Below are 23920 nucleotides of genomic sequence, written 5' to 3'. Positions count from 1 at the left end.
TGGGGTTGGTAACAAAAGTTTCATGAGAAGAGCTCCACCCCAATCCGAGACGTGATATGAGTTTCCTGGCATATAGTGTAGGGAGCCAGCCATCCATTTGGATTTGTTGTTGGCATTGGTAATCGTGATTCGTGAGTCGGAAACCTTCTTTTTTTCTGAAGCCTATCGTGAGTCGGAAACTTACTACGAAGAATCATGGAACAATGAATAACAATGCATTAACTTTTACTCCCTCCCTTTATTCCTCACTCTGAAAATGACAACACCGTCTCTTTGGACCATCAATAACCAAAATCTGAAGCGAAGGAGTGAAGACCTCTTTTTTCCTTTTCGGTTTTCTCCGATACACACGAATAAAAAAAATTCAATTTGATTATATCTCTTTCTTTCTTTTTAATTTTATAAATTAATAAATGAAGAAAAGACTCCAAAGTCTAACCAACCACGAGACACGCCCCAACGCCCGTTCTCATTGAAACATGTTTATTCTGATGTCACCCGCTCTGAGTGCTCTCTGTCTCACCTCTAAAATAAAGGAAATAAGTCGTATCAGCGAAACTGCGCCGAACTTTCCCGGAATTGGAGCTCTGAGAGAAGACGACGACGACGAAAGAATCAGACGGAAAAGAAAACCCTCTTCTCTAGAAGTCTATGTTTCCTGATTTGTTAACCGTTTCCTTGATATATTTCTTTGAAATCGTGATGCGTGTTTTCGAAGTTGCAGGATCTTAATTCGGAGTCGGTGCAGAATTCAGTTCTGGAACTGTGCAGCTTGGGGTTTTGAAATTGGGGGAATTAGGGTTTTCTTTTCCTATGGTATTCATCCGATGTTGAAAGCGGAGGAGAGTTCAAACTGGTTGGAGGATCTCCTCTTTCAGGATGATGGTCTCGTAGATATTGCTGATGAAATTAAAGCCATCTTTGGAGAAACTCTAGATCCGTTACATGCCACTTCGAAGGTATGCCTTTGTTTCTAACGGAAAGGAACGTGCTGGCATGCTGTTTTCCGATTCGAGTCGTGCTTAATTGTTCCCGTTGTCTTAATTCAGTGTACTTTTTATTGATTGTTTTAAAACCTGATACTGAGCAATAGAAAGTGTCCGTATTATGTGTAGAAAAGGTGAAGCATAAGTTCATAACATAGTCCATGTATGTAGAGAGGGAGTCACTTATACTCTTTATAGTCAGTGATAATGTTGGCCCATTCGTATAAAATAGTTCATGACATAACATTGTAACTCATTTTCCATAGGAGCCCTCATGTCAGGTTCTAAATTTTGTAAGCAGGAATTAGAAATCAAGGTAATTTATTGATATCTCTTTAAACAAGATTCAAGTCCCTAAGAGACGAGCTCCTTGTCATGCAAAACAACAAAATATAACAGGATTACAACTCCCACAAATTTCTATCTCTCAGCAGGGACCCCAGAATGTTTGACTGAAAGTCTTTAGTGGCTGCAGCTTAAGACACCAGCTTTCCAAAAGAAATGGCCACTAACTCCTCCACCCTCTTTGACTCTTCAAGAAACACCCTTCTATTCCTTTCAGCCCAAACAGTGCTGATCACCGCAGCAGGGATGGACAACCAGACACTGAGCTAACTTTGAGAGACCAGGAAAGTTCCATCCCCACAGAAGATCCAATAGAGAACTAGGCAAAACCCAGGAAACACCAGCTGCAGAAAGGTAGTGCCACCATGACCATAGCTGAGAAGTTGCTGGACAATGCAAGAAGAGATGGTCTGAATCTTCCAGCCCCTGCCCACAGAGCACACAGCACTGGTCCGGCACCTGCAAATCCCTTCTAACAAGAATCACCCTAGTGTGACATCTATTTAGAGCGGCATACTGGTCCGGCACCTGCATTAACTTTAGAAGGGGAAACGGGGTTCCAAATCTTAGACGCAGGGATTTTATCAAGAGTACAGTCGGCCCCCGGGGAAAGAGCAAAAGACTTCACGGAGAATATGTGAAACCATAACATTGTACATGTGACAAAGATTTTTCAAGGCTTAAACTCGGCTTGGCAGGGGCTGGACCTACAAAAAAATACAAATGGGTGTACATGAGGAAAAGAGTGAAAGGCAATGGGACATCTGGCACTGATCATAAGGGGGCAAAGAAGCAAGTTCAGTCATTGATCTCCCTTTTGATTAAGGAACATCAGGAAAACAAGCTGAGTGGTGTCGAGCTTGACTCTGGTGCAAACAGGTTGCCACAGAGTAGTGATATTATTGACGGAGATTCAGGTAGTGTAGATAGTGGATAGAGAGGTTACGATTAGGAAAAGCCCGGGTCTGTTTTTCTGGGGTGGTGAGGGGTTTGCTAGGAGGGCCTTTGAGGAATTTGAAAAAAAGAAAAAAAGAAAAAAAGGAAGAGAAATTGAAGAAAAAAGTCCATCCGGAAGGAGGCAAGGGATGGGATGAGGATGTCTCAGTCCAAGAGGATATTCTCACGGATGAAGACTGAAGGGTGGTGATTCAGGAAGGGTTTTTGATTTGGGTCAGCTGATGGGCTGGTGGTCCTTATTTCAATGGGGATCTGTTTCGGGTCTGCTCCGAGTACTTCGCTTGGGTTTTCATGTTTGTAAGCTGTGGGGTATTTGGGTCATTTTGGGTGTGTTGAGTTTTGGGCTGATATTACTTGTTTTAATTTACATAGTATAATTAAAGAGTTATTGGGCCTTAGGCCCATTAGTTTATGCTTAAGTTAAGAGTGCTTATTCAGTTCTTACAAGTAGCCAACTTACTAAGGGCATACTTGTCTTTGTACTCTCTTTAATTTGTGAGCATATAATCTAATGAAAGGGGCGACCAGACCTAATCTTGGCTTCTCCCCTTCTCTTCTATCTCTCCTCTTTCTTTCTAAGTAGAAACCTTTTCTACTCTTTCTTTTCTTCTTTCTTTTACAGATTTTATATCAAAATAGGTTGTCCAAACTTTTCTACTTGGTATTAGAGCAAGTAGAAACCAGAAATCTGAAACTAACCACTCCCGATGGGTACAGGAGAACTACATGGTGATGACTCGGTTGCGCAATTCCATGTTACCCCATATAAGTAAGAACTTTTTTATGGGCTAACACAGTTAAGGAGATTTGGGATGGAGTAGTAGAAACCTATTCACAGAATGAGAATGTTGCTAGAGTCGACCAGTTGAGAAACCAGGTGATTGCTACTAGGCAGGGAAATAATTCTGTTGCTATTTATTTTTCAACCCTTAAAACCTTATGGTAGGAGATAGATCATTTGGAGACTGTGGTTTGGGAAAGTAGCAAAGATGTAGCAACTTATTAGAATCTGGTAGAGAAGAATATGGTTTTTGAGTTTCTAACTAGACTTAACCCTGAGTATGTCATTGCACGACAGTATATTCTTTCTCGAGATAGTGTAACTCTTTCTCAGGCATATGCTTTTGTGTTCGGAGGGGAGAGTAGGAGGAATTTAATGATGAAGAACCCAGACCTTGAGCAGTCAGCTATGGTTAGCACAATGAAGCCTAAGCTAAGTGGGGACAAGGGTGGAAATGAATTGAGGAAGGAGGACAAGAAGGATCTGACCTATGACTACTGTAAGAAACCCAAATATACCAGAGATACCTACTGGAAGCTTTACCCACACCTTGTACCGAGCCGACTCAGAAACAAGAAGGGAAATGTGAATATGGTAGTGATTGGTGACTTATCAGGACCACCTACTACAACCTCTCTAGAGTCTGTTGCAACAATTACAATAAGGGCTGAATTGGAGATATATGGGCAGTTTCTGAATCAGAGGGATACAACCAATTCCAACTCATTATCAGGTGGACAACAAGGCATTGTGGATTAGGAAGTAGCCATTCTACTTCTTTTGCACATACAAGTAAGTAGTTCACATGCCACTGCAAATTATGTATCCACTATAGGTAAGGGGGGACCTCCCTGGATTATAGGCACGGGAGCCTCAGAACATATTATCAACATTTCTACCATTTTCTCCTCATACCACCTTTGCTTGGGCAGAGATAAGAGTTTCTACAGCTGATGGATCACATGTTCCCATTGCTGGGAAAGAGTCTACCATGATAACCAATACCATGACCCTACATTCTATCCTTCATGTTCTTAGAATGAGCACTAATCTTTTATCTGTTAGTAGCTTGACAAAGAATTTGAACTATTCAGTGATTTCTTCTCTTGGTCATTGTGTTTTGCAGGATTTGGAATCAAAGAGGACGATTGGGAGTGGTTGTGAGGTGTACTCTTCTAAAAATCAACTAAAAAGATTTTGTAAAACCTTACTTTATGTGTGCCCCATGTAAAAACTAATCAAAATTTATTTCTCCCCAGTTCCCATACCCTATTTTTATTTTCTTTTTGCCACCGATCACTTTTTCTGACTTTATTTTATTTTTTAATATTTATAGTTTGAACTTATAGTTTACCTTTTTCTCTCTAGAATTCCAAAATTTTTCTATAAATAAATTAATGTCTTTATACTATTTAATAAAATATTATAACATTTGTTCAATTAATACTTATAATATTATTCTTTTTATTAAATTTGAGTCTTATTTGATTTATTAATTTATTGTTTCTTAATGTTTATTTTTTATTATTTTTTGATATCATGATTTTTAATCATTTTTTGGGGTAAATTTTTAAAATGCATATTTTTCAGATGACACAACATTTAGATAGCCGAACAACTCGACTATATTCAAATGTCAGTAAAAAGCAGAAAAACAAGTTTTCCATTGAATGCTTTCTGAGCTTTTTTCAGAGGTTTTTCTACTTTTCAGGCTTCAGACTTCAGATTTACCAAACACAACCTTTATCAACATAGACATTGCTAAATGCTGTATTGAACCCTCAAAGAAGACTTAAACCATTAAGGAAGAACTTAAAATTTTGTTTAATCAAGACATTTGCTGCTTCTTCTTCTTCTTCTTCCCTATAACAAAAATAGAGGTTCAGCCCCTATATTTTTTGAAATTTCTTTTCTTTCTTCCTTTTCTTCTGATGAATATGTTGATTTTCTGTACTTTAACATGAAGTTTATACTTTTGTTATGAAAATTGTGGATAATTATTAAGGAAATATGGTTATGGAACCTATGGAACTACCCTACGATATATATTTTTTGCTTAAAAAAATCCATCACCTAGGCGGCAAGGCGCCCCCTTGTCGTCTAGCCTCGCCTTGGCGCCTTGAAGACTATGATCAGTAGCTATTCAGTCTTCCCTGTCCGAGCCATACTTAGCATCGATTAAGCTTCTCCACCAACTTCCTCTGTCTTGAACCTCCAGATCCACTTGCCCAGTAAGGTGTGATTCGAAACCTTTACCCTATTAGTCCCCATGTCCCCATGGTCTTTAGGAGAGCAGACCTAAAAGAAGATAAAATTTCATTGAAGAACAAAAACCAGAGACTGCGGTTTGGTGCTTCAAAAATGAGCTTAAAAGATTCAAATGCTTGACGAGGAATTTGGATGTTAGAATACAATGGGTAGGGAGATGGAGATTTGCCAATGCTATATGGCTGATTGTTTAGCCAAGTAAGGGGAAATGAGGGAACATTTGTATTGGGCTCAGTTGTAATCCTTTTTAGTTTTTGATGGGTTGGAGAGGTTGCAGCTCGTGCTTCTCCAAGTGTACTTTGTAATAGTACCTCTTGGTTTATTCCATTAATAAATTCTTCATTTATCAAAAGACAAAAAAAATACAGGGAAGATAAGAAATCATCTAAAAGAAGAACATGGTAAAAACAAAAAAAGCATGCCCTTGTTCATAGGAGCCTCATACATCAAGGATAAGAAAATTAGCCCTCAAACATCATACTCAACCAACCTCAAAATCCCAACCCCATTACCCCAATTAAAGGAAATCGAGACCACCCTTTCTAGCTAAATAGAATCCATTCCTCTTCCATGGCATTATCTGGCTCAGTATATGATCCATCAATAACAGCTTTTTCCCTTTTCTCCAACTTCAAAAAACTTTTCTTGTGAACAGTTGAAAAACAGTCCTAGAAGTATGGGACTGTGCAAGAAAACCAGAAAAACTAACAAGAGAAGATTAGAGAGAGAGAGAGAGAGAGAGAGCTACGGCAAGGAGAGTTAGAGGATGAGGAGTTCGAACTAATCCTCCCTCTAACACTCAAATACTCTTTTATTAAGTTAATCTTTGAGTAATTACAAGAGAGGTCCTTAGTTGGACAAGAAATTACAAAAAAGGAACATAGAAGAGTTTGGGCTCAGAATAAGACCCATTACAGAGAAGAACATAAAGATAATATAAAGTAACAGCCTATGGGCCATTCGGCCCATCTTCTCTACACTCCCCCTCAAGCTGAGCATAGATGTTAATCATGCCTAGCTTGCCAGTGTCATGCTGAAGCCTTGCCTTGGGAAGACCTTTGGTGAGGAAATTTGCCAATTGTCCTTCAGAGGTAATGAATGGAAGACACACTTCACTCAAAGAGACTCTTTCTCGAATAAAGTGTCTATCAACCTCAATATGTTTAGTTCTATCATGTTGTACGGGGTTGTGGGCAATGTTGATGGCAGCCTAATTATCACAGTACAACATCATTGGCTTGTCATAATCAATCCTGAGTTCTTCCATCAATGACCTTAGCCACAACAGTTCAGAGACTCCATGTGCCATGGCCCTGTATTCTGCTTCTACTGAGGATCAAGCCACAATTGATTGTTTCTTGCTCCTCCAAGAGACAACATTACCAGCCACCAGACTGCAATACCCTGAAGTGGATCTTTTGTCATCAATATTTCCAGCCCAGTCAGCATTAGTATAGGCTTCGAGTTTCAGATGTCCATGCTTGGTAAACAGAATCCCTTTTCCCAGAGAGCCTTTCAAATAACACAGAACTCTAGGTGCATGCATGTACTGGCTAATACAGCTAACATCATATGCAATATTTGGCCGAGTCATGCACAGGTACAGAAGCTTCCCAAGAAGTCTCTGAAAAACCCCCTTGTCTTCCAACAATGTCCCATCTGAAGCAGATAGTTTGCGACTCATATCAATAGGAGTTGCAGTTGGTCTAGCACCCATCTTCCCAGTTTCAGAGAGCAAGTCAAGGACATACTTCGTTTAGGAGATAAGAATCCCATCCTTGGATCTAGCAACTTCTATGCCAAGGAAGTATCTCAATTCCCCCAGATCCTTAATCTCAAATTCTGTACGAAGGAAAGACTTAAGAGCACGAATTTCTGAGGCATCATTACCAGTCACAACAATGTCATCAACATACACAATGAGATAGACTGCCTGGGATTCACTTCTCTTTACAAAAAGAGTATGACCTGACTGTGTCTGAGTGTAGCCAAATGTAACAAGTGCTGTTCTAAATTTCTCAAACCATGCTCTAGGAGATTGTTTGAGGCCATGAAGAGATTTCTTCAATTTGCATACCTTTCCTTGCATCTCATTTCCATACATTCCTGGAGGGAGAGGCATATAGACTTCCTCATGTAAGTCACCATTCAGAAATGCATTCTTTACATCCAACTAGTAAAGGGGGCAATCAAAGTGAGCTGCCAGAGATAAGAGAACTCTCACAGATGTCATCTTCGCAACAGGAGCAAAGGTCTCCAAGTAATCAATCCCATACGTCTGTGTGTACCCTTTGGCAACCAGTCTGGCCTTATACCTCTCAATAGTCCCATAAGCCTGGTATTTAATGGTAAAGACCCACTTGCAACCAATCGGATCCTTACCTTCAGGCAAATCCACCACTTCCCAAGTATCATTTTTGTGTAAGGCATCCATCTCAGATTGCATGGCATTTCTCCATTCTGGAATCTCAAGAGCTTCTGACACTGATCTAGGAATAGGGTTAGAAGCAACTGAAGAGAGATAGGCAAAGTATGAAGGAGAAAGTAGGTCATAAGAAAGGTGTTTGGAAATGCAGTGTGTAGTGCACTTCCGTTTTCCTTTCCTAACAGCAATAGGAACATCAAGATCCGGGAAAGATGGTTCCAAAGAGGTTAAAACAACACCTATTGTTTCATATGTGATTGGAAGTGTGTGAGGCTCATCTGTTGTAAGAGAAACAACCTACTCATTTCTGGACCTTTGCCTTTGATACACCTTGGGATTGTGGGTAGGACAAGGAGGTAAAGAGATAAGAGTACTAGGACAAGAATTTGTGAGGATATAAGCCTATCAAGAGACTCAACTGGGACAGGGAGATGAAGAGCAAACACTTGTGACAAACTCTTCCCCTGTTGACAATGTCCTTCCTGAGAGGACCCATAAAAAGGAGAAAGTTCATCAAAGGTAACATCCATGAAGACATATCGAGTGCCAGTCTTTGGATCAAAACAATAGTAACCCTTTTGTGTGGGGGAATAACTAAGGAAGATGCATTTGTGGGCTTTTGGTTCAAGCTTATGTCTTTGGACACTTGGAATGTGAACATAACAGGTGTAGCCAAACACACGGAGAGGAATTGGGAAGAGATCTTTGTCTGGATGAATAAGACTGAAGGGGGATTTAAACCCTAGAGCCCTAGATGGCATACGGTTTATGAGATAGGTAGCAGTGAGAACATCATCACCCCAAAATCTTGTGGGAATATGTGAGGCAAACAAAAGGCTCCTTGCAATTTCAACAATATGCCTATTTTTTCTTTCAGCAACTCCATTCTGTTAAGGGGTTCTAACACAGGAACTTTGATGAACAACTCCCATGTCAGAGAGATACAAGGATAAACTCTTCTCAAAATACTCATTTGCATTGTCAGATCTGAAAATCTTGATTATGGTATGAAACTGAGTTAAAACAAGTTTATGAAATTGCCTCACAAGTCTTGGAACTTCTTCACGAGATTTCATTAGGTATATCCAAGTGAATCTAGAAAAGTCATCAATAAACATGATGGAATATTTGTAGCCCCCTATAGAAGATAAGTGGTAAGGCTCCCACACATAAGATTGCACAATATTAAAAAGAGAAGATGATCTTTTATTGCCCAAATGGTAACTGTTTCTACAATGCTTTGTTAACTGACAAGACTCACAATTAAGACTGGACACACTGACTCTCTTAAACAGTTCAGGAAATAAATGACTTAAAGCAGAAAAAGACAAATGACCCAAGCGACAATGACTCAACATGATTCGGCTGACAGACTCTGACAAGGTAAATCCAAAGGCAACATTCTTAGGATGATCAATGCATTGTCCAGGAGTGTCAAGCATGTATTTTCCATTCGCTTCATGGCCACTCCCGATCACCTTCCGAGACTCCAGGTCCTGAAAAACACAATGAGAAGGGAAAAATGTTACACAATAATTCAATGATTTGGTTAAGCTACTTACAAATAACAAATTAGTATTCAATCTAGGTACATGAAGGGTGGATGAAGGAGTAAGGAGTTCGTAGCCTTGACAGTTCCCTTGCCAGAAATAGAGGCAAGAAAGCCATCAGCTAAGGTGATTTTGTCACGATCAGGAAGCGAATCATATGAAACAAACAAAGTGGAAAGATTGGTCATGTGATCAGAAGTACCTGAGTCTATGATCCAAGGGATCTTAGGATTACCTGAGGTGGTTGCATGGTTAGCAAAAGCCCTTATACCTGAGTGAGCAAATGCAGTGGTGCCTGAATTTTCTGAAGGGTTGGATGATGAGGTCACTCCTTCAAGATGGCTGATCATCTTTCCAAACTTTTCATACTCAACCTTTATGGCTGCCAATTGTGCACAGGCAGACTCAATTTCAGCATCTGTACCCGTGGCTGCATTTGCACTCCCTGTCTTCCTACCATCATTTTTCTTATGAAATCGAGTAGGAACAAGTCCGGGGTGTAATTTCCAGCACTTGTGTTTGGTATGCTTTGGCTTTTTGCAATATTCACAAACAACCTCTTTCTTTCCAGTACCACTAGGAGCCCTTATAACTCCTTTGGGTTTAACCCCCATATTTGCAAATGCATTAGTGCCAACTCCTTGTACCTGTACCTGTCTTCTACTTTCTTCACTACTGACTAAAGCATATGCTTGTGATAGTGAGACACTTTCCTTGGATAGAATATTTTGTTTTGTGATGTCATATTCAGGGTTTAGCCCAGTTAGGAACTCAAAAACCCTGTTCCTTTCAACTAATTTCCGGTAGGTCTCTGCATCATTGGGAGTATCCCATGTCACTGCCCCTATTAGATCAATTTCTTGCCACAGAGATTTCAAGGTGGAGAAATATGCTGCAAGGGATTTCTCCCCCTGCCTCAGATTCTTCACCTCACTCCTTAGTTTATAGGCTTTGGCTACATTAAGTTTCTGAGAGTACGTTTCTGCAACACTATCCCAGATTTCCTTAGCTGAATTCATCTAGAGATAATGCTGACTAATCTGTGGCTGCATTGAATTCACAAGCCACCCAATCACTATGTCATTCTCTTGCACTCATTTCTCATAAGAGGGATCATCCACTGGGGGAGCTTTCTTGCTCCCAGAAATAAACCCCCACTTTCCTCTACTGCAAATATGAATTTTTACGGATTGTAACCAGGTCAAATAATTGGTTCCATCCAGTTTAACTGTAGTTACAACCAACAAGGAATCGGTTGTAGTTCCCGAAGTATGTCCATATTCAGCAGTACTCTTGTTTTCAATTTATGAGAAGTCCATTATGTAACAACTTCAATTAGGGTTTCGGCAAGCCACCAATAGTATACTGATTTTAAAGAACTCAGATTGAGTTGAATCAACAACAAACACATCAACTCACAAACTCAGTTCAGGCTTGACAGCCGTGAGAACCAAGTTCGGTGGCAGCACTTTCAAGAAGAAGAAGGCCTGATTCAGCCTTCAAGGAACAATCAGCCAACCTTCAAACACTATGTATTCTTGGTTCCCAACAATATTTTCCCAAAGAGAACAAAAAATATAATCCACAGTACTTAAGAGGCCTTTTTACAAACACTATGTATGCAGCAATCAACACTTCACTGTTAATTAGCAGGAATCACTTCAAGAACACTCCGTATAGGTCCAAGAAGTAGCTGAACTAAAGTAGAGACTTGTACCACTGAGCCCAAACAAGTTTCAGCTACTTCACAGTCCAATAAGATAAGAAAATAACCCAAAAATCTTTGAGTAAAAATAGTCCAGCAACAGCCGAACAGTAGAGCAGATATAGAGGAGTTTCGAGTACTTTAATAGCTCCCCAAATAAAAAAAATAACCCAGCAACAACTCAGCAATAACTGAAGCAACTTACAGTCATATGAATCTCTGATTTGAGCTTCAAATCAGGCCGAACAATCTCTCTCTCTGATTCTTCCTGGTCATCGAACTATTCTCCATGCGAATAGAGTCTTGGGCACCCTTCAATGACCTCCAAGAGTTAGGCAAGTGAGTCTAAACTTCCAGCCCTAAAACACCCTCATGCAGTCGGCTGGACTACAACCACATGAGAGCCACGCCAAGCTCAGTCCTGCTCTGATACCAAGTTGAAAAACAGTCCTAGAAGTATGGGACTGTGCAAGAAAACCAGAAAAACTAACAAGAGAAGATTAGAGAAGATTAGAGGAGAGAGAGAGAGAGAGAGCTGCGGCAAGGAGAGTTAGAGGATGAGGAGTTCGAACTAATCCTCCCTCTAACACTCTAATACTCTTTTATTAAGTTAATCTTTGAGTAATTACAAGAGAGGTCCTTAGTTGGACAAGAAATTACAAAAAAGGAACATAGAAGAGTATGGGCCCAGAATAAGGCCCATTACAGAGAAGAACATAAAGATAATATAAAGTAACAGCCTATGGGCCATTCGGCCCATCTTCTCTACATGAACTCCTTACTTCCAAAGAAAAAAGACCCATCATTCTTATTTTTGATAAACCTTTTATTATCAATCAAAACACAAATAAAGAAAAAATAATAAAACTCTAGCAATTAAGAACAACATAATCTTCTTATTGTTGAAATATTTTGTACATAAATTTCTTGAACTGAATACTTGATCATGCATAGTTTCATATTGTTCTGTGTTCTTCATCCAATTATTTTCCCCTCCTTTTAACCAATATTTTAAGAGATCTGAATAATTTTTGTGTCCTCCACAGAATGTTGCAGAAAATTTACCATGTAGGAGTGCTTTTCAACAGGAGCCAACTCTTCTTGCCGGCAATCATGAAAATTCTTACCAGCTGCAAAATGGTAAATAGGATTTGTTCTTAGTAATTATTTTTTTTGTTGCATATGAGGCTCCTAGTTGTTAATATTACTGTAATTGTTAGTGAAGTGATTTGGGCATATACAAGGCTTAGATGATGATGATTTGGGCACATCCAGTTTTGGATAAAAGGCACACCCTGAACCATTAATCGTAAAATACATGTTTTTAAAGACAAAATATCATTGTACAGAGGGCTCTCTTTGTCTATTCAGTAGGGATGTGACAGGTTTTTAAAGATGGGGTGTTTTCAATTCATTTCCTTTATCATCACTGTTATTTGTTATTTAATCACTATTGCTTTTAATATTTTTATTCCCATTATCATCATAGAAAGAATGACATATATTTTTTTTGATGATCATAAAGGAAAACAAACTATTAAATATGTGCTAATTGTTATTGTTGTGGTTACTAAAACTTGAATTTGATGAACTAACTCATGGGTCTTTCAACTGCAGGTTCTTCGCATTTCATGGTAGTGGACAAAGCCGATTTGGCTTTTGGAAAGTACAGAGCTATGTGTGGAAGTAGTGTTGATATGGAAAATTTTGAAGGAGATCCATGTAAATTTCCTGTGGAGGCATCTTTTATGGATTTAGATATATCATTTTCCGATCAACTTCGTACTGAGCTCAACAGAAGTCAGGTAGCTGATATCACATGTGAGGCTGGTGACCATTGTTCACCACTAACATTTTCTATGCACTATAGCTCTTCTGCTGATAAGCTTAGTCCTGTGAGAGATCTTCAATCAAATTGTATGTCAAACTCTTTGGTGCAGACGTGCATTTTGTTTTTCTTTTGAAAGTACAGACATGCATTTTGTTTTAGTATTCCTTTTTATGCTGCACAGGGATTAACAATTAGCTGCAGATGCCTGTTCACTCTACCTGTGATATGTGGTTACTAAAACTTGAATTTGATGAACTAACTCATGGGTCTTTCAACTGCAGGTTCTTCGCATTTCATGGTAGTGGACAAAGCAGATTTGGCTTTTGGAAAGTACAGAGCTATGTGTGGAAGTAGTGTTGATATGGAAAATTTTGAAGGAGATCCATGTAAATCTCCTGTGGAGGCATCTTTTATGGATTTAGATATATCATTTTCCAATCAACTTCATGCTGAGCTCAACAGAAGTCAGGTAGCTGATATCACATGTGAGGCTGGTGACCATTGTTCACCACTAACATTTTCTATGCACTATAGCTCTTCTGCTGATAATGCTACTTTACCAAGCCAATTGATTCCTGATTCTTTTGTTTTGCCATTCGTATCAAGTATGGAAGAAAATATGATCCACATCAAGCATCAAATGGAGGATAACCTACTTCCAACTCAGAATATGTGCCAAGGAAGTAACATTAATTTACCAACACAGGAAGGGACAACTGTTACATGTATTCAAGAGGATTCTATAATGGATTGCAGTGGCATTGATATTTGTCAGGGTATGAGTTTTAAAGGTGAAGCTAGTGCTTATTGTTCAATTACTGGAAACTCATCTTCTGGTGCTAAAAATGGAGCTTTTGCTGACAATGCCTCAAGGCAATTGTTGCCTTCTCTTCAGTCTTTCAGGTCAAGTAAGAATGAAGAGGTTTGCATGAAGGATGAAAGAGAGGATGAACTGCTTGTATCTAATAGCATATTTTGTCACTCTGTAAAAGTCCTCAAGGGAGACACCAATGACCATAATTCCTCAGTCAGTGGTGATGCTGGTGCTGATAATGTACATAACTCCGATGCTGGTGCTGATAATGTACCATCTGTCTACAATGACTCGAGGCAATTGTTGCCTGGTGTTCAGCCATTTACTTCAATTAAAAGTCAGTCTGTATGCATTAAGGAAGAACGAGAGAATATACTGATTCCATCAGAGTACATGGTTCATCATTCTTTAAAAGCCACTGGTGAAGCTGCCCAGAGTAGTCGCATTGGGCATGGGTATCATGTTGATGATGATGATGCTGATATATGTATTCTTGAAGATATTAGTGATCCTATACGGTCAACCCCATTTGTAGTGCATGCAAAACCCTCTGTGACTGAAACACATTCTATGTATAGTGACTCTATTCATCACACAGGATTTGGAAGCCCAGGGCGTAAAGCAAATGATGAAAGATTAACTTTTCGAGTTGCATTGCAGGTTAGACCTATGAACTTTATTTTTTGTTGCTCAGAGCAGTAATTGTGGAGATATATGTGAAGTAATACCTAAATGGCTTAAGTGGCAGCTCCCCCCAACTAAGTTGAATATTTAGTATAAGGAGTATCTGATCTTCATTTTGGTTTGTCCAAAGAAGCTTTATTTGTTTGAGGAAATTGGGTTTTTGAATTTTGTCTGCAGACCCCCTTCATTTAGGGTCCAGAAAAAGAAAAAAAAAGATCCCTTCTATGAGTGGTAATGCTTACATGGAAGAAGAAATAAAGTGTTTGTATTTCATTTTCTAAGGAAGTTGTTTTGTTCATGATTATATGAGAGTATGCTGTATCTAAAGTTGAACTGCATTTACAGGATCTTGCTCAGCCAAAATCAGAAGCTAGTCCACCAGATGGTGTTTTGGCCGTCCCCCTTTTGAGACATCAGGTTTGTTTATCTGGCAAGCTTGGAATTCTGAAAGAGTTTGTAGTTCAGATTCTGCAAAAGGGACACCTATTCACTAGCAAATATGGAGGGAAAACCATTTAGTAGGCTCCAGTTTAAGATGTTATCACCTGATTTTAGATTTGCTCTATTGAGTGGTTGACTGTCCTCCAGTATTTTTTGGGACAGTAAAATTCACAAGAATGTTGAATGACCTTAGGCAAGTCTATGTTGGATTGCCTTAATTGACCAAATGTAAATGAATTAGCCTAGGTGATCTATGTCATCCAACTGAATTTTAATTGATGCTTTGAACAGCGAATTGCTTTGTCATGGATGGTGCAAAAGGAAACAGCCAGTGTACCCTGTTCTGGAGGAATTCTTGCTGATGATCAGGTTAATTGGCCATTAGTGCGAATTCATCCTTGTTCTCTGAACTTTCTTGATGTGTTCTTTAATAGCTGACATAATCATTATCTGGCAGGGATTGGGAAAGACAGTATCAACAATTGCACTTATACTGAAGGAACGGTCTCCATCCTCCAAGATGAATTCTGTTGTTGCAAAACAAGGTGAATTGGAGTCTTTAAATTTGGATGAGGATGATGATGGGGTCTTAGATGTAGATGGAGTGAAGCAAGACAAAGATTCTGGCCTTACTAAGAAGGTGGCGAAGGGTGAGAATGCTTCTATAGTCACAAAGGGGAGACCAGCTGCTGGAACATTGATTGTATGTCCAACGAGTGTCCTCCGGCAATGGGCCGATGAGCTGCATAATAAAGTCACCAAGGAAGCCAATCTTTCTTTTCTTGTATACCATGGAACCAATCGAACAAAGGATCCTTATGATCTGGCGAAGTATGATGTTGTGCTTACAACATATTCCATTGTAAGCATGGAGGTTCCAAAGCAGCCTCTTGTGGATAAAGATGATGATGAGAAGAGCAAGGCAGAAACTCATGGTTTGCCATCTATGGAATTGTCTTCCAGTAGAAAAAGAAAGTATCCTCCAAGTTCTGATAAGAAAACTCAGAATGTTAAGAAGGGAGTGGATGGTGCATTGCTTGAATCTGTCTCTCGTCCTCTTGCAAGGGTTGGATGGTTTAGGGTAGTATTGGATGAAGCACAGAGTATTAAAAATTATAGAACTCAAGTTGCAAGGGCATGCTGGGGACTTAGAGCTAAAAGGAGGTGGTGCTTGTCAGGCACACCTATCCAGAATGCTGTTGATGATCTTTATAGTTACTTCAGATTCCTTAGATATGACCCATATGCTGTCTACAAGTCATTCTGCTCTATGATAAAAATTCCGATTAATAAGAATCCGACGCATGGGTACAAAAAACTACAAGCTGTTCTTAAGACCATAATGCTTCGTCGCACAAAAGGTGATGCTAGGGATTATACTTTATACATATCTTACCATCTTTGGTGTTTTATATTTTGATCACTTACCATCTTTGGGTTTTCAATGAATTACTGATGATACTCTCTATTATTATCCAAAAAAATGTAACTCTCCATGGGATAAACTTTATTTTTTTATTATTTTTATCAGAAACTGTAACTCCATTAAATTAATAAAAGATTAATAGAAGATTTTTGAACAGGCACCCAAAGAGAGTGCCATAACCCAGAAAATAATCCCTTATTACAAGGCTGACCAAAAGAAATCAGCCTTGGGAGATCCTTGTTTAGCTAACCCATCATCTAAGCCATTGGCTGACCTTCTAACCCAATTAAATTCTACATCTATTTCCCTTGTCAGAGATCATATTTCCCTCATACCCTGTCTATGTGTCCATACCTCCAAGGCTCCAAGCTTCCTTCCTGCATCCATCCTATTACCAAAAATAAGTCTCCTGCTGCTTCAATCTGATGAAGCCCCAGCTGCTTGGCCAACTTTAGCCCATGATGGAGGCGGCTAATATCTCAGCTTTTAGTGAGTCTCCCACCCCAGTTGGCCCCAAATAAAGGGCTAAGATTCTGTGGTGTCTCTCTCTTACTAAAAGGGCAGCCCAGTGCACAAGGCTCCCGCCAATGTGGGGTCTGGGGAGGGACCGATGTACGCAGCCTTACCCCTCCACATACAGAGAGGCTGTTTCCAAGATTTGAACCCTGACCCAGGTCATAATGGAGCAATGCAATTGTCCATCTCTTACTCCATGGCTAAACTTTTGTCTTCCTATTTTTCTTTTCCAATTGATTTTTTTTTTCTTTTAGACACTGATTTATATGTAAAAGCTTCAGTTCTGGAAGCTGATGGCCCTTGTGTTAATTGCTTTAGTTTTTGTTATCTTTTAACTATTTTCACCTTTTTTTTTTATTGATGAATACCATTATTACCTTAGTTCTTCAAACCTTATTATATAAGTTGAACACTCTGAGGTAATGATTATCCCTTGTGCAACTCCTCCCTGGATCCCCTTTGGATGCTTTTCTCTTGAATGCAGTGTTGCATGGACTCAGACACAGGAATTGGAATCTGACATGTGTCCAGGAGTCTGACTCCATGAATCCAAAAAGCAGGATTTATGGACATGTCTCACATAGATAGTATTTTTATTATTACATATATACATTAAATATCATGTTTTTAATATTATTTAAAATTCATAGAACTATATGCAACTGACAAGTTAAAGCCACAACCTTTGCCTATTTGTCACATAGTCACACTAGTTTTTCATTGTTTTCCTAGTTCTGATGATAACTGGAAAAGATCCAACAATGGATCATAGTTTACATATAAATTGGAAAAATAAAAATACCGGAGTGCTCTTTTGGTCAGTTTAAATGGTTGGATCACGTTAATAGAGGCATTTAAAGTGAGGATTTATAATTTTCTGAGAGTCAATGTGGCAGACATTTTGGTAAATCGGCCTGATTCACATTGTAGTAGAGTTGATTATGTATTTTGGGGGGTTGGACACTGCTTGAGTGGGGTTCTAAACTTGTAATTTCTTTCCAGTTTTAAGGGAATGCTGTTGCTAAAGTGGCCGCTCTCATATTTGGACCTTGTTTTCACACTAGTCTGCCCAAGTAGTGACTCGTAATTTCTTTTCATTGCTTGCATATATTTTATACATGGGATTAATTCAAGGGTGCTAAAAGAGGAGATCAACAGAAATGCACCACTTCACTCCTAAAACCCTATTCTTACAGACTTGATTGGCTGTTGGTTTCCATTTTGTTAGTTGTCTTTTCTAGAGGTTATAGTGACAAATTGGAAATGGTTGTATTTATGAAGGGAAGGGAGATCCATCATATGGATGGCCGAACCAAGCAGGGTGGCTGGGCGAAATTTCAAAAATTTCTTTCTCCCTTTTGGGAATCCTATCCCCTGTTTTTAGAAAAACTGCAATTTTCAAGGTTCGTTCTTGAAACGAACTGAATCAAATTTGAAACCAAATTAGGGAAGGGATATAACTGATACGGAATCAACAATAGTTCCCAATGTAGGTGTTCATGCCCAAAGAGTTCACAAAATCCGTCATCCACTGAAGATGATACAACTTAGGGTGAGGCAGGGTTAGCAAAGAAATTCTTCAGTAAAAACCCCAATTCTTCGGCAAGAATCACACAGGGATGTGAGCACAACTTCAAGATTGTTTCTTCCAGCAAGAAACAATATCAAGATCCAATCTTGATTACTCCAAGAATGTGGAGATCGAACTGGGTAGAGCGGCAAGAACAGAGAGAAGATTTGAGATCTGCAGAAGTGTTTAACAGAAGGATTTCTCCCTCTATTTATGATCCTTCTTGGATCAGCTTCCTAATCATATCAGGAGAGGGTTCTTTGATCCAAATCTTTATTTGGATCTGAACTCCTAACTGGATAAGACATATCTTATCCTCTTGCTGATCTAGAAGCAGATCTAAACTCAAATTCACCCATCTCTTATTAATCTTACTAAGCCAGTTCGAATTGGGCTTTAGGCCCATTAAGTTATCAGGCTCACTTCCTCTTTAATTTGCTGGCTAGCTTGACTCTTTTTGTATGGCGTGGGACCCTAGCATTGATCTCCACAAAAGCCATATGGGTTGAGCCTAGCCTCTGTTACAAGGCTTGGCCGAATTCACTGTTGAAGACAGTGAACCCCTGAGCCCATTAGTATGGGCTCTTAGTAGGCCCAACATTTACACTAAATGGCCCTTGGGTCCAACCACCTTATGAAGGCCCAAGGACTATGGACTTAAGTGAGATTAGCGCATCAGGTAAAAACCCTAAATGGTCTTACACTTAACCTCTCAGCCCATAATGATCAAACACTACCTGACAAGAGATGACCTCTCCCTCGGCTGCAAGCCACAGTGTTGCACTCTCTGCTCACATTGATCTTGGGAATTAAAACATTTTGCAAACATTTTGTGAAACCATAATATATATGTATATCTCTATATAAATATATTTTGCAAAACAAATCTCAACAAGTTTGAAATCATCTGCCGACAGTTTAGGTTTCCATCAGAGAGAGTGCATTCTCTGATCATTCACTTTGTTCGACAAAGGGGCTAGTTCTGTCACTATGATCACCCACTCAAGTGAATTCTCAGACTGCCCCAACATACCTAGGTTTTGACCCCTGTTAAGGATCTTACTAATTGGCATATCAAAGACAACCTAATCCAACACCTAGTGTAGTACCATAATCGAGTGTAGGGGTTAGGTGTAACTTTCCAGTTTTGCCCATTTGTCTCTAACGTCTAGGGCATAACTGGAAATGGTCCGGTTCAGGGTTTCAAACAAACCCATACTACATGTGCTTTAGGTCTCACTCTGGCAGCTGAGACAAGCCACCCCAACCGATTTGGCAACACATTAGTGTCAGCCTTGGTAGGATAAACCTCCCTAGGTCTATCCAACAGCTGTGAAGATTCTAAACTAATACGTAAGTGTCCAGTTTAAGGGTATTACATAGAAACACACCATATATAACATGAATAAATTATGTACTATTATTCATTTACAATAAATGTCAAAAGTACATCAATCTGATTGGAGCTAAGGGCATACACTATCTAACAATTTATTCATTGTTTAGCAACATCTTGTTCTAAGATGGGTAATACAGATTCCATGTCTGTTTATGCTGATTCATTTGCTCATGTTTCTTATGGCTGCATTTAGGGCGGTGTTTATAAATGTAACCTGCTATTTTGAGTTATACTCATTTAGTGGCACTTTTTTTTTAGGCACTGTTATTGATGGGAAACCTATAATTACCTTGCCGCCGAAATCAATAGAGCTGAAAAAAGTGGATTTCTCAAAAGAGGAATGGGACTTCTACTCCAAACTAGAGGCTGATTCGCGTGCAAAATTCAAGGTTTTTTTACAACTTTTCAATGAGTTAGTAGTATGATATTGGATTCATTTTGTAATTCCACTTGTACATTGTCCATGTGCCACTTGTGTTCCATTTTCTTTGTATGAGAATTTAATATTATTCATGGTTCTAGCTCTCCTTATGTTCATATTTAATTGGCTTTTAATGTGTATATTCTATCAGGTCTATGAAGATGCAGGCACTGTTAAAGAGAATTATGTTAATATTTTATTGATGCTCTTGCGTCTGCGACAAGCCTGTGATCACCCTTTTCTTGTCAAGGGTTATGATTCTAGTTCTGTTTGGCGTTCCTCTATAGAGACTGCAAAGAAACTTCCTCGGGAGAAGAAGCTGGATCTTTTGAATTGTTTGGAAGCCTTAGCAATTTGTGGCATTTGCAATGTATGTAGTTACTCTTTCATTTTGTCATTGTGGGTTCCTTTTACTACCCCCCCCCCCCCCCCCCCCCCCCCACCCCCCCCAAAAAAAAAAAAAAAAAAAAAAAAAAACCACACACACACACCCCAAAAAAGTCACAGCTTTAAGTAGATATTTAGACATCAACTAGATTTTACATCTTCATTTTTACTTGTATATTTGCCTTTTTCTGGGGTAAAAGTAGACATGGAATTAAGGATGAAGTATTAGATGCTAAAAGAAAGGGGATGAAATTCTACTAATTAAATTTGTCCTAGAAGAAGAAATAAATAACATAATTAGTGTTTATACACCTCAAACCAAATGAATGCATTAAAAGAAAGTTTTTGTAAAGTTTGGATGATAAGGTGCATTGAGGATATGGTTAAAAATAAAAAAGAATGAGGCAGGGGATACAATTTTGGAGTCTGCAGTAGCATGTGGTCTTGCAATAACATTTAGTTACTTTTAAAAGTGGATCTAATAACAGCCAAATAGATTATTTTCTGATTAGAAGAATAGAACAGATAATAAGTAGGGATTGTAGGGGTGGAGCTTGGGACAGGTTGGGACTGTTGGGTTGGCTTGAGGTCAACTGAAGCCCAAAACAAGAACAAGGCAAGGGTACCTCAAACCTAACCTTGTCTAACTTGAGCCTCAACCCAAGCCCAACCTGATCAATGTTTTAAAACGTGGAGGCATGACACAATGCATTCTACCATCCCAAGTTTTGAGGTGTAAACCAGAATGTACGAGGCATAAGTCTCCTCAGCATGGATTTTTTTTTTCATTTAATAAATAATTAAAAATAAGATAAGATAGATAAAAATATAGTAAATATCCCATGAAAATATAGTGGCAAATTAGAAAATTTCATATTTGCAATTTCTAATAATAAAACCATCACATTTAAATATAAAATTGAAGTATAGAGGTGTACACCTCAAGCATCTCTGTCTCCACTGTGTGGCTGCAGCCATATGCTTCCAGTGCCTTTTAAAACAATGAACCTGACCTTAGAATATGCGATCCTAACCCAACCCAAGTAACCTGATTTTTTTTTTTATCGGTGTGGGTGGGGTTGGGTTAGCCTAATAAATATGAGAAAAAAAAAAGAACTGGCAATAGACTGTTTATTTTGTGATTGAGAAAAAGATAAAATGTATATTTATTTATTTATTACAACTGCTAAAAACCTTGGCATGAATCAAAGCTTTAATCTTTTATCTTGTCTGATATCTGGTGAGCATTTCTGTTTGTTGACATACTTCCCTCTTCTGTTTTCTATAGGATCCACCTGAAGATGCTGTTGTTACCATCTGCAGCCATGTTTTCTGCAACCAATGTATCTGTGAACGCCTATCCAGTGATGATAACCTGTGCCCTGCAGCAGACTGCAAAGTTAAACTCAGTGTAACTTCTGTTTTTTCCAAAGCCACACTGAAATGCTCTCTTTCTGACCAGTCTGGTCAGGGTAATTCCAATTCCAATTTTGCCTCTAAGCTTGTTCAGACATTTGAGCCATGTCCAGAGGGTCTTTCCTCTGATTCATCCAAAATCAAAGCTGCTCTAGAAGTCCTGAAGACACTATCTAAACCATTGGAGTGTACACCAAAAGATAATACTTCACACTCTAGTAATCAGAGTACCAACTGTGCAGAAAATGGATCCAATTCTCATTCAGATTGTTCATTTAAGGATAGCCCTGACAAAGCTAAAGTAGCAGAGAAAGCAATTGTCTTTTCCCAGTGGACAAGGATGCTGGATTTGCTTGAAGCTCGTCTTAAAAGTTCTTCTATACAGTACAGAAGACTTGATGGGACAATGTCAATTGTTGCTAGGGACAAAGCTGTGAAAGATTTTAACTCCCTTCCAGAGGTTTGGTTCTGAAAACTTTCACTGCTTTTTAACTTTATTCTTAGGTTGTCTGGATTTGCAGAAACAAGTACTGAGAGTGCAATGCCAGTATCTTTTTCTGTTTCACTTAATGCTTTTGCATTTCTCATGAATTTACTTCTTAAATGAGTTTCTTCGTTTTCCATTATAGGTTTCTGTTATGATTATGTCATTGAAAGCAGCAAGTCTTGGACTAAACATGGTGGCAGCTTGTCGTGTTCTCCTTCTGGATCTATGGTGGAACCCAACAACTGAAGATCAAGCAATTGATAGAGCACATCGAATTGGGCAGACTCGTCCAGTCACAGTTTTGCGGTTAACTGTGAAAGATACAGTTGAAGATCGAATTTTAGCCCTTCAGGCATGGTTTTGTCACCTTGCCTTACCATTTTTTATTTAATTGTATTAATTCTTGCATGTTGTATTTGGAATCTTCCATATGAGTATCAAGTGACTGAACGTCACTTGATCATTCTCACATGCCAAAGATGAGTTTTTGATGACTGTTAAGAATTTCCTTTTAGTTGTTGATAATCTTGTTTGCCAGTAAAAAATATATATGATGTCATTTTGTCCTGGACTTTGGCTTGACTAGTCAGTTTGTAAAGCCAAGAGATGCACATTTATAGTGTAGACTGTAGATCAGTTTAGATAAACATGAATTTCCATGCTCTCTCTCTCTCTCTCTCTCACAAACACACACATGCGCACATGTTATTTAGGAGCTTGTGTATTTTAAATTTACAATTAATTTACATGCCAATAGACCTCCTTATCTTTCTGCCTGGAGGCTTTTTTTCTCTATTCTTCTTAATTGTTCTTTAACAAGGAATTCTGTAATTTCACCAGCACACCTACTTTAACAAGGAATTCTTAATTGTTCTTTCATTTTAATCCTTTTATCTCAGTTGAACAACACTCACAGAATGTGGGTTTTGCAGCAAAAAAAGAGGGAGATGGTTGCATCAGCATTTGGAGAGGATGAGACCGGTAGCTGCCAGACTCGTCTTACTGTGGAGGACTTGAAATACCTGTTTATGGTGTGATGCGGGTTGTTATTTTGACTAGGATATTGCCAATATTGGTTTTGACTAACTGAGGCTCTTCTTTAGCTAGTAGCTAGAAGGCGGATTGTCTTGGGGTTTGAGATGTTATTGCCTGCAGTAGATATAGAAGTGGTTGGAGCAGTTCTCCTTTGGGTGAGATTAGAGGAGCTTTGAATAGAGGTATTAACTAACAACATACGTGGGGATAAATATCACAGGACATATTACACCAAAGATCATGTGAATAGTTCTTGAAGAATACACAGTTCATTTTTTCCTTCATTGTCAACAAGCATGATTATGAAATTCTTTTGTCAAGTGTAATTCACGATTTCACGGTTATCTTATATTCTCTGGTACTCGTACATCAAGTGTAATTCAGGATTATCTTTATATTCTTTGACACAGTGAGAAGTTGCATTTTAATATGCCATTGTAATTAGTTCATTCGATGAAATTCCGATTTGTTCTTCA

At 38.8% G+C, this 23920-nt stretch overlaps 1 protein-coding gene across 5 annotated transcripts; it reads left to right on the top strand.

Moving 5' to 3' along the window:
• Positions 1–23920, top strand: LOC148877867 (helicase-like transcription factor CHR28). 5 transcript variants are annotated; one of them, XM_088945510.1, is made up of 13 exons: positions 723–959; positions 4196–4234; positions 12064–12934; positions 13130–13317; positions 13455–14322; positions 14692–14763; positions 15079–15156; positions 15245–16148; positions 19957–20087; positions 20271–20489; positions 21795–22382; positions 22552–22761; positions 23342–23920. In XM_088945510.1, exons 4-13 carry the CDS (start codon positions 13295–13297, stop codon positions 23444–23446), a joined length of 3198 nt encoding a protein of 1065 aa, XP_088801636.1. In that variant the 5' UTR covers positions 723–959; positions 4196–4234; positions 12064–12934; positions 13130–13294; the 3' UTR covers positions 23447–23920. The 5 variants fall into 5 exon arrangements, with proteins under 5 accessions (XP_088801627.1, XP_088801608.1, XP_088801636.1 ...); XM_088945501.1 differs by lacking the exon at positions 4196–4234 and having other exon boundaries at positions 1–959; XM_088945482.1 differs by lacking the exon at positions 4196–4234 and having other exon boundaries at positions 1–959; positions 13130–14322.

The sequence above is a fragment of the Nelumbo lutea genome, chromosome 1, assembly GCF_056320005.1.
Source record: "Nelumbo lutea isolate HS-2025 chromosome 1, American lotus-T2T, whole genome shotgun sequence".
NCBI classification, from domain to species: domain Eukaryota; kingdom Viridiplantae; phylum Streptophyta; class Magnoliopsida; order Proteales; family Nelumbonaceae; genus Nelumbo; species Nelumbo lutea.
This window is presented reverse-complemented; position numbering and strand designations above follow the sequence as displayed.